The sequence below is a fragment of the Mchenga conophoros genome, linkage group LG6 (genome assembly GCF_057382185.1).
Source record: "Mchenga conophoros isolate Kocher_MC1m ecotype Shallow Benthic linkage group LG6, M_conophoros_male_GT1.1, whole genome shotgun sequence".
NCBI lineage: Eukaryota > Metazoa > Chordata > Actinopteri > Cichliformes > Cichlidae > Mchenga > Mchenga conophoros.
Genome location: NC_140531.1, coordinates 40,084,603 through 40,095,629, shown reverse-complemented (window position 1 = coordinate 40,095,629; position 11,027 = coordinate 40,084,603). Strand labels below are relative to the sequence as shown.

Below are 11,027 nucleotides of genomic sequence, written 5' to 3'. Positions count from 1 at the left end.
CATCATCATATTCTGTGGGAGACTTGTGTGCTCTTGGTGAGCTTTCCTGGAAGGTGTGCCTGATTGGACTTGAACCCTCAACTGCTCTCCCACTACTCCACACAGGTGTGTTATCAAGGGTGAAGGTCTGAAGGAACAAGTGGCACAAATGTCAAAGGTGAAGTCTAAACTTTGTGGTTCACCCTCAATCCTTAAAAATGTAATTTGTTAGAGCATTTTAACAACTCATCAAGGATTTTGATGAGCTCATTCAATCAGTTTGCGATTTCACTTTGAGGCATTGATTTCGACAGTGAACTCGATTTCTAAGATTAGAAGCAACTTTAAACAAGATCCTCCAACAATGACATCGGTCGTGTTTATTGTTTAAACCTAAGTTCATTTATTGAACAGTGCGAATGAGGAAAGAGACACAATACAAGGATTTCTTATTATTTTTGTACAAAATATCTGAGTTAATGACGTATGAAGAGAAGAAGGAGCTCTAGTCCATCCTGGCCTTCAGGGTTCGTGTGGTGATCTTGTCTTTCTCACTGCCAGACAAAAGAAAACAGCTGTCAATCACTGCAGACTCCACCCAGCAGCTCTGCGCTGTGCTCAGCCCCAAAATACATACTTTGTTATGTTCGTCATGTGGACTGACTTGTATGCACATAACTGCTGATTGGGTAACACTTCTACAGATTCATCTAACCTTTTCCTACTTCTGGACCTCATTGACCAACAACCCTCTGTCAGTCATCTTGTCTTGAGCTGAACTAAACAGACTGAGCTGTCGGGGAGGGGTGAAAACACTGCTGTAAACCAACGGTGTGATTTATAGCAAAAAATAAATTGATCTTTGTAGCAAAAATTAGTGCAAACATGTCATTTTTTCATAATTGCTGGAAGTCTAAATCATATTGAGATTTAAACTTCTGGTCATTTAGACAATTACCAAAACACAAAGGAGAGGGAAAAAAGTTAAAGCCACGCAGGAAAGGTGAAGAAATAAATGAGGAGTATTAAGAGGGGAGACTGAGGTCTGTCTCTTGGTTGCTTAGTTACAGACAAAGAACAAGCAGCATAGAAATGATGGATCTTGTGGATGTGTACCACCACTATAAGATTAATTCTTCTCGGACCCCTCATTCAGGGAAAGCCCCACCTGTTACACCAGCCATGGCTGAAAGACAGTGTGGATGCAAACCTGCACGCCATACTTACATGACATGTACGACGACTCCCATGCCAGAAACTGCATCTCGATCAACTGCATTCAGCATTGCCTGGGAGATGGTCTCAAACAGATCATCCGGCTCCTGCACGACCAGAACAAAATTCAAATCAACACTCATTAGAGTTTCAACACCTCAGAAGAATTACTGCGTCTTTAATCACCATGTTGCGTTTAAATTCCTTGGATGTTGAACAGTGTAAGTTAAAACTACAGATATTTAAATTTAAAAAGAAAGAAAAGGTAAGCTCACTAACAATCCTGCAGACTTATCTGAACACAAATAAACTAAACCCAAGTACAGGTGGTTTCAGGTTTAATACTGACCATATCCGGCTCCCACAAAGATTCACACATGCCGTACATCTGCTCCGAGCAGGTGCCGCTCACAACAAAGTCCTCTGTCACCATGGGGCAGCCAATCAAATCCAAGGAGCAGATGAAGGGTTCAAAGGTTTTAGGATCTAATCCGGCGATCACAGGCTCGATGTAGTAAGGCCCAAACCTAATGAGAGAATCAGACATGAAGAAGTGTCCAGCATTCCCACATTCGCATTAAAGTACTGACTGGACCGAGCTCAGACTCCAGGAGTACGTCGTCCAATAGATTGTTGTGCAAGTATAAACACAGAACATCACTGAGGTGACCTTTTGAGTTCATTGTTCAAACAAACTGGCAGAAACAAAAGACAAATTAGTATTCATGCTTTCGGCAGTTCAGTGTACTCACCTCCTTTCATACAGCAGGTTGGACACCATGCTCATGAAGGTTTTGGGTTTGATCTGGCGACCCTCCTTCAGCTCATACAGGTTGAGTCTGAATTTCAGCCTCTGGGCTCTGCAAAAAGGGATGGATGACAAGAAATCATTCGATCACTGATCTGTCCTGATTCAGCATCAGAAATTAGTTCAGTAAAGTCTGTTACTACCATCTTCTGCTATCAAACACGAAGACTGTGGTAATTAAATTTGGGTGGTTTCACACTCAATGTTTAGTCTGGTTAAACTGGACCCTGGTTAATTTTTCTCCCATTGACATGACTTTGTAGTTATTCCCAGGTACAGGCTGAGACAGCAGGAACAAACCCTTTAGGAAGAGCTGCTGCCAAACTGTTAAGATGTGATCATAAAATACATCAGCAGCAGGCTGAGAGATGATCCAGCTGTGCCAAATATCACATATATTTAACATCATTCAAAAAAAAAAAAAATTGGTCTCTGAAGTGAGGGTGTCTCATTTAGTTAAGACTCCTTGTGTGCAGGTGGATGAGAATAAAACATGAGGAAAGGACACAGAAAAATCACTTTTTACCCTTGTATTTAATTTCTTTCAACATATTTTGCTTCACTTCAAACTTTAAGAAACTGAGCTGAAAGTTCGCAAACCAATGAGCTGATTCCGAGCAGAGCAAATAAAATACAGGCATAAAAAAGACATTTTGAGAGGACGAGATTCCCACTCACACTGTCTGAACATCTGTCGCCAAACCAGCCAGCCCGATGTACAGCCTGTCTCCCATGGGGAAGATCTTCTGGAAGTCTGTCGTGACCATCTGGGCCTGAATGCCAAACCTCCGGTCTGCTGCGATCGCCACGCAGTTCTTCCCCCGCATGGCCATGACAGCCCCGCCATTATATGACATAATAGACTGGGAGAGGAGAAGAGGATGGAGGACAAAAATGGATCAATCACCTGATCAACCAAATCTATAAAAGGGTCACATCACCTCAAATGACTGGGGTCATCAGATTTGCCTGAAGATTTTTTGGTCCAAAGTTTGGATGAACATGAATATCTGAAAAACTACTAAAGATAAAAGTCTCATACTTTCACTGTCTCCTCTTACCATAAAACTGAATCAGGGGAATGTACATGCTTAAAAACTGGGTATCAAAAATGACAAACATGTATACAGCATGTATAACAAATCAATTTCTGTGTTTTAGTTAGAATACCACCAAAAAAAAAAGTCCTGGATTTTGTTCTATTAGGATTAGACCATCTACTGACATCTACTGATATTGTTTTTGTGGTATAACTTGTCATATTCGTATTTTCTCCCTTTCTGTGTCTAAAAAGTATCTAAATGTATTCTGTTTTTTCTGTAGAAATAATAGTCTTGACTTGGCTACAGTGGAAAAATAGCGTTTATTTAATACATTATAAAATCAAAAGCAAAACGTATACTGACTAAGCAGAAATTTTTAACACCAAAAAGTGTAACTCTCACAAGAGCTACCATCTTACCACATAAACAGTAAGAAAGTGTGTGAAATATTGCATGTATACATTTGTCAATTCATGAGGTTTTCTAGTGGAGAACAGCGCTCCTGAGATGCAGGTTGCTGATGCTTGCTTCTGACAGTAGCTTTAGAAAATCCAGTTTTAACTGTTTTCATCGCTTTAAATTTTAATCTGTCAGTGTCTGTTTAATCTTACAGTGTCTAGTGAGCTTTGGCTGAGACTAAACACGCTCACTAGCGTTGAAAAACGAAATACACTAAAACCAAAGCCAAAAAAGTGAGTTAAAAAAAAACAATCCTGCACAAAAATCAACGCTAGCTCAAGAGTAGCAGAAGCTAAGCATTTAGCTTTCAGGTTTTCTCTAGTTTTATTCTCCAGAATCGAGAGCTAAATTATTCATTAGGACATTATCAGTAATTAAATAATGATTTACTGTAAAACTAACTTCGCATTTTCCTCAGAATTAATTCAGATGTTACCGGTAGGTAACTTTAGTGACCATGCTAAAGATGTCTGATGCTACCGTTGTTAGCTCAAGTCTCTGTTAGCCTACAAACTCAGTTTAATATAATTTTTATCCAACCAGCCGCGCGGATGTTAACTTATTTTTAATGTTCTTACCATTGTGAAGGCGCTGGTTTAGATTCCTAACTGCTAAAACGGACAAACTCTGCTGCTTCCCAGCTTTGTGAATGATTGCCGTTAGCTTCCGACAGTGACTACACGATTTAGAAACACGAGATCACACTAACTATCTACATACGTAACGGAAGCCTTCAGATATGATTGGCTGACATCCTCAGCGATGTGCAACTGTGATTGGGTGAGAAATGCAGCGTGACCAAAGCGTGCATAGTTTGGTAGAGGCACGTTAAAGCGAAATTGAAACACAGCGGAGCGGTAAGGTAGTTTAAAACTGTGCTGTCACTCCCCTGTAAACACAACAGGTTAAAATAAGGCTTAGGCAGTTAGACATACAGTTTAACCCAGAGCTAAAAATGTCGTGAACTAAAGATTACATTTTATTTGATCATGAACGAGAAAAAAAAAAGAATCCACTGTAATTACACGTGTACAATCACTTCATGTGACACAGCCAATAGAGAGAGGTCAGCTAATCTTTTTTTTATTATTATTTTGCCATACAATAACACTTTTGCTGCTCATCATACGCCACATAACCTGCAGAACAATTTATTCCAGCTGAGGATAGTTGCCATAAGGTGAAAGCAAACACATGGCCTTACTGGAGATTTATGCTTCAGTCTATGCTGCAAACTACAGCATAACCTGACTTTCCAGGAAATCTAACTACACCTTTGGCGGTCGCAGCCCACAATGAATAAGAATGGCACCAATAATGATTTCATATAAGGACTCACAAATGTCAGCAAATTCCTGGAGGGAAATTCTGAAATACCAGAATGGAGAGGAGGTAAAAAGAAGTGGAAAAGCTTGAGGGACAAATATGTTTGCTCCTGAGAAAACGCTGATCACACAGGGATCCAAGATGGGAAAAAGTCCCAGGATTTTATTTGTATCTGCCGTGGCTGGCACTGTATATAAGACACAAGGATATGACCACACAGTAATTAAAACATAATGCAGCAGCAAAAGCATGAATGCTGGCAACATCAATGGCCTCTACAAAGATTCCTCACAGAAGTCAAAAGTTGGGTTTTTGATTTGGCTCCTGGGACTTGAATTAGTGGAGGGGAGAACAGGTAAAGCTGTATGTGTTAAACTCTTAGGAGCTTGGAAAGAAAAGCATCTGGACTTCTTTTATTGAAGATGTTTCACCTCTCATCCAAGAAGCTTCTCCAGTTCTAAGAGCGATTGGTAGAGAGCCTCAGATTTTAAGCCCTATGCCAGTGTCCCCAAGAGGGTCATGGACTTCCTATTGATCCTCTACCTAATCATACAAGCCAAGACCCACTGGTGTGGGTCAAAATCAGCCAAGTTTTCAGGTGAACCCATTGTGAAACCTAGCCCGCCCTATCATGTGATTTCCTGAGGTCAAATGGCCCAGGATGTTTGTGGGCATTACGGCTTCCAGGAAGGGATCTCAAAACTGGATTATAGGTGGCAGGCAGTTGGTGCCGTAAGCCACTGCCTCTGTTCAAAGATGGCCATTCACAGTGGACATAGATGGCTTCTTTCACTCCTCTTTCAAACCATCTGTCCTTTCCTCCAAAATGTGAACATTGGCTTCCTCGAAAGAGTGACCTTTGTCCTTTAGATGCAGATGGACAGCCGAGTCTTGTCCCATTGAGGTGGCTCTTCTATGTTGTGCCATGCATTTATGAAGTGGCTGTTTGGTCTCTCCAACATAGAGGTCTGAGCATTCCTCGCTGCTGTACAGCAAATACTATGTTGTTAAGTTTGTCTTTGGGATGAACCCATTTTTGTCTGAGTGTGTGGCTGGGTCTGTGTTAAACAGCAACTTTCAGAAAAGAAAAATGATGCAAGTACTGCTGCTGTGTCTGCTGAGCTTCACGGAGTGCTCTTGATGCTGTTGGTCCACTAATGCAATTGTGACAACCTTTATGGTTTGCAGTGAGATACAGAACTTTGGTTTTGGGGAACTGTTAACATTTTCTTGGTTAGTTTGCATGAATTAGCTGGTCTGTGTGATGTGCTTATACAGCTCATTGACTAAGCTAGTTAACTATTATATAGTTACATAACTGCTTTATTTTGATTTCAAATGAGCTTTACCATGCTAATATATTTATTTTGTCACATTTTATTCTCTTTCCACTCTCTTTATTTGATCTGTTTGATGTTAACTTTCAGGTGCTAAGTAAAGGAATTTCCCCACTTCAGGGTATACAAAGTATATTTTCTCTTAAATAACAGTCTACGATCAGTGACAAGTGGCATTTAAAAAAGAATGAATAATACAAATCCAGAAATGTAGTTTTTATACCATTTGTTACTCACAGTACCAAACGAATATTACAAAAGCATTTGAGATAAGAGGTCCTATCAATATGTAAAAACAAAAACAGTAAATTGCACAAACTTACTTTAACCTTATAAACAGTTATTTGATTTGAAGAAAGTAGCTAAAACACATGAAGTAACAACAGGCCTTTTGTACTGTACATATGAATACTGTGACATCTGCTTTTCAAATTAAAAGCCTGTGTTTGAATTCCTGACAGGCTCGCAGCTCACCTGCCCCAGTCAAAAAAATGGTGTGTGGCAGTCTTTTTAGTCAGTTCATTGACTGTAATGTGATTTTTTTGTCTTTATCGTTTCATGAAGTTTTCCAGGGAGGCTGGCGTCCTCTGAATGGAGTGGATATTTCTCTTCACTCTGTCCTCTAAGGAGGAGCTCGCGGCACTCTCCAGCTTCATGTTGCTGCAAGATGACAAAGGTCAGTTACTGAAACTTAAAATGCACAAACACACACAAATAACTGATCTGATTATCAGACTTGTGTCCACAAACATCACACTCTGAACTTACTGGATGAAGCCAGCGTGGCGGTCATGCTTGGCGTTTTGTTCCCTCTGCTTCTCCTGCTCGTCCTGCCTTTTATAGCGCTTCACATTATTCTCCCTGTCTTCCTCCCGCTGCTTGGCTTGGTCCATCATCTCACGCCTCTTTCGCTCCATCTCCTCTGCAGAGAGCTTCCTACATCAGACAGAACAACATGGAAAATTAACCAGTTCAGCGTGGGTGGTGATAAAGATGAGATTTTATGTAACATGTTACAATTTAAGCAGCTCATCTGCTCATCTTAACACACGTATCACAGTTACAACATCGATAATATTTACAAGTGCTTGCAAAAAAAAAAAAAAAAAAAAAAGAGCAGATCAAAGCAGTTATTGCAATATTTAATCAGTTATCATACAAATACGTTCACAAACATACTTTTTGGAGATGTGTACACTCTTACTTGGGCACGTGGTTCCTCTGTCTCTGGTAGCGGTCCTTCTGTGGGCTGGGAGCTCTAGGTTCCTGCTTCTTTTCACTCCGATGTGAGGAGGATGAAGAGTAGGAGCGGCTGTCCTTGTAATTCCTGTGAGGTGATCGGGATCGGCTCCTCTCACGCCGCCCTGAGTGACCGGAGGAGGTCGAGGTCTGTTGATATCTGTCTGTTGGGAGCTGAGGGAAAAGACCAATAATCAGCAACACATTTCAGGAGGGTCTCCCCTTACAGTGGATTGGGCCAGAAACCCCCAAGAAAAAGAAAAGCTGCATGCTGCTTTTAAAAAACAAAACAAAGAAACAACAAAAACCCAACAACACTTGCAAAGAAACTTTAGCTCCCTGGTCACCGGGAGTCCCTTATTTCTACTTGTTGAAGGCTTTCAACTTCTACTCTCGTGCTGTGTGTGCAGCTTACACAGAGAACTGTGGGTCAGAATGGCAGAATGTGAACACACTCATGCATGCATATTAAAGTTTTCCAGGCATGCTGAAGAAGGTTAATATTTTGTGGATATTTATAAGCATATTTACTAAAAACACTTTAAAGATGAAGCGATTGGTTTTGCCAGTGCACATCTGATTAATCACTTCCACACCAGTTACAACCCACTCATGATGCAGAGAGTTTCCCTTAATTTGGAACTAATGAAGCAAAGCATGACTCTACCCTTTAAACTGATGAGCTTTGCTGTTTAGTTATGGCACCTTTACTTTTCACAAATACAAGCTTGAACTTAAGACACTCCGCAGACTTTCCCTTTAGAGGCTCTAGGACTGTTTCCCACACAGTGGATGTCTCAGAGATCAGATGCTGAAAATGCAGGATAAGTCATGTGCATGTGTGTGATCACAGTAGCTGTGGTACAGACCTGTAGACCATAGCCTGGATGATGATGATGAGAATGAGATTTGGTGTCTGAGGAGTTGTCTCGTGGGTGTGACCTGAAAAACGAATAAAAAATGATATATAAAAAAAGTGGTACTTATGAGCAATTTGCTGGTTTACACAGAAGTCTCATAACATACTGCAATCATTTCTGAAACAACCTCTTTACTAGCCTGTGTTTCTTCTCATCGTCTTCCTCCGAGCTCGAACTTGAACTCCTCTTATGCTTCTTTTCCTTCCTTCTGTCTTTGTCTCCTTTCTTCTCCTTCTTCTCCTTCTTCCTCTTCTTTTTCTTGTCTTTCTTGTCAAGGTTTTGGCGAAGCTATTTAAAAACAACCAAACAAATACAAATATTTACATGATAGAAATCATCAGCCTGTAATAATAATGCTTTTTAGGATGTTATATCTCATTAACCTACACCGATACCAGCTTTTTGGACCTTAACGTTACCATTTCTTTAATTTTCTTCATCTTTACTGGATTAGTCAGGACTTCTCTCTTCTTTGCTTCCTCACGTTTCCTTTACAACACCAACAAAACGCAAACATGATCATCTGCAAATTTAACAATATCTTCAGAACAAATCAAAAGAGAATGGCACGTTCACTCACCTGATTTCAAACAGGGGGTCTTCCCTGATCTTGGCAGCCAAATCGAGGCTGGAGGCAGGGGTGGCGGGGTTAAATATGGACCCAGGCAGGAGGCCTGTCTCAGCTGAGGGACCGCTCTCTGGCTCCTCATACTGGTCAGTGATCTGCTTGTCAATGGGGCGCCCAAGCAGGTACTCATCCCTGGACACCTGACCGGCAGGGCCCTGGTACATCCAGTCCAACCGATCATCTTTTTTTCTGTCACCATCCAATAAAAGTACAGCATATCTCAGACACAACGTTCCTCTTTGAACCATTAACTTATCGTTCCTCATAACACAGGAGATAACTCACTTTAAGACGCCGGTTTCCTCCGCATATTTTGTCATTTCCTCTCGGGCTCGCTCCTCCTTCAGCTGCTTCTGGAGCTCCTCGATCTTTTTACGTTCAGCCTCATGTTTCTGCTCAGCTTTCCAGACACGCTCAATGTTTTTCATAGTCTGGGGGTGCCAGCTCTTTTTCAAGTTCTGGTAGAAAACACGTCAAAACCATCAACGGCTACATCATTGGAAACCACCAGGAGCTCCCTTTTAGTAGACAATAACTAGCCGAAGCCTTTAATATCTATAGTTCTTAATTTTAATTATTTTATTCTACCGCAATGATCCAAATGTTATTTGACAACAAAATCTATAATATTTCATATCTATAAGTACAATCTACACAGAAAAATAAGTAAAATATTTATTAAAGGTTTCTGATCTAAAAATGTACTCATATTTATAATCCTCAACTAGTTCAGAATAAGAAGACCGAAATTAAAGGAATTATAGCCGAACTTAACTATGCTTCCTACAGAATTCCAAAAGCTTTTAATTCAAGCCCTAAATGTCTGTGTATGACATGTAAGCAAACATCTATAAATTAACCATTAATTTCAATGGAGTTTGGTATTAGCGTTGTTTCTTCCCCGGCGCATGCGCCCGTAGTAAAAGATTAAGACTCAGACTTACCAGATCGCCGCCTCCCATCTTGAAAAACGTTTCTTTTCAGTCCCAAAGAGAAATGGAAATGGCCAAAACTGACCGTTAGCGACTGAAGGTGAAGCCACCAAAGTTTTTCACCAGCTGGAAAATGGAGCTGCCGACGCTTGAGTGTGACGCGTTTTGTGTATATCCTGTTTTTAATATTTCGTCTTCCGGTTTTAGCTCATGGTGCTTTCACTGGTCCTTTAAAAAACTCAGTTAAATAAGGTGCTTTCGGTGGCAAGCATAGACTACATGTGTAAAATCTTTATTAAAATTATATATGTGTGTATTATTATATTACACATATAGGTTTCTATATTAAAGGCACTATTATACATAGTTATTTTTAAAAGAAAATGAAACCGATATACAGTCTACTGCTGAAACTGACTTAAAATTACAACAATATATTTTGTCCAGCTAAGAAGCCTTTAATGAAGCCATTAAAATCCTGCCATGAGTTCTGCCTGTTTAAATATTTATCTAAGAGCCGTATGTTGTCCCTGAACGCAACACCCTCAGGGGGTTAATTTGGGTCATTTAGACTTTCATCCTTAGATGCGTCTTACCAAGATTTACGGTGTAAAATATGACTAAAACTTCAAAGTAATAAAATCTCCCATCAAAGGTGAGTCACAAGTAATTTTTTTTATATTTTCCAGAAAAACTATTTTTTACCAGTCAAACTGACAGTTCTGAAAGTAACCATTTCCACACAATTAATTATTAAAATATTTTGTTTTTAATCCTTTAGTAGGACATTTTTATTTTTAAATCAATGTTTGCCTTACAGTTTATTATTTTAGTTTGATTTAAAGAATGTCTGTATTTTATTACAGACCTTCTGTCAGGTTGTGTGGCCAAACAACTGTTTGTTTGTTTCAAAGCTTAATATTATTTGCATATTGGCCATTTTATTAGTTACACCTTTCTAATATCACTGGACTCCCTTTTTTGCTGTCTCAAATCTTTGTGGTGTAGAATCAACAAGGTGCTTAAAACATTCCTTGGGGATTTTGGTCCATGTTGACATGATAGCATCCCAAGCTGCAGATTTGTCAGCTGCACATGATGAGAATCTCCTGTTCTACCACATCCCAAAGGTGCTCTATAG

General features: G+C 39.9%; 2 protein-coding genes across 3 annotated transcripts; both read right to left on the bottom strand.

Moving 5' to 3' along the window:
* Window positions 1–338: 338 nt before the first annotated feature.
* Window positions 339–4,239, bottom strand: psmb3 (proteasome 20S subunit beta 3). Its single transcript, XM_085278047.1, has 6 exons — window positions 4,083–4,239; window positions 2,681–2,865; window positions 1,947–2,054; window positions 1,544–1,721; window positions 1,207–1,301; window positions 339–533 (listed from the first exon to the last, which is right to left on the bottom strand). Exons 1-6 carry the CDS (start codon window positions 4,083–4,085, stop codon window positions 485–487), a joined length of 618 nt encoding a protein of 205 aa, XP_085134173.1. The 5' UTR covers window positions 4,086–4,239; the 3' UTR covers window positions 339–484.
* Window positions 4,240–6,368: 2,129 nt separating this feature from the next.
* cwc25 (CWC25 spliceosome associated protein) lies at window positions 6,369–10,055 on the bottom strand. 2 transcript variants are annotated; one of them, XM_085278044.1, is made up of 9 exons: window positions 9,899–10,055; window positions 9,240–9,412; window positions 8,907–9,143; window positions 8,746–8,815; window positions 8,454–8,614; window positions 8,276–8,348; window positions 7,372–7,580; window positions 6,936–7,103; window positions 6,369–6,827 (listed from the first exon to the last, which is right to left on the bottom strand). In XM_085278044.1, the coding sequence occupies exons 1-9, from the start codon at window positions 9,914–9,916 to the stop codon at window positions 6,716–6,718; spliced, it is 1,221 nt and encodes a 406-aa protein (XP_085134170.1). In that variant the 5' UTR covers window positions 9,917–10,055; the 3' UTR covers window positions 6,369–6,715. The 2 variants fall into 2 exon arrangements, with proteins under 2 accessions (XP_085134170.1, XP_085134171.1); XM_085278045.1 differs by having other exon boundaries at window positions 8,466–8,614.
* Window positions 10,056–11,027: the final 972 nt, after the last annotated feature.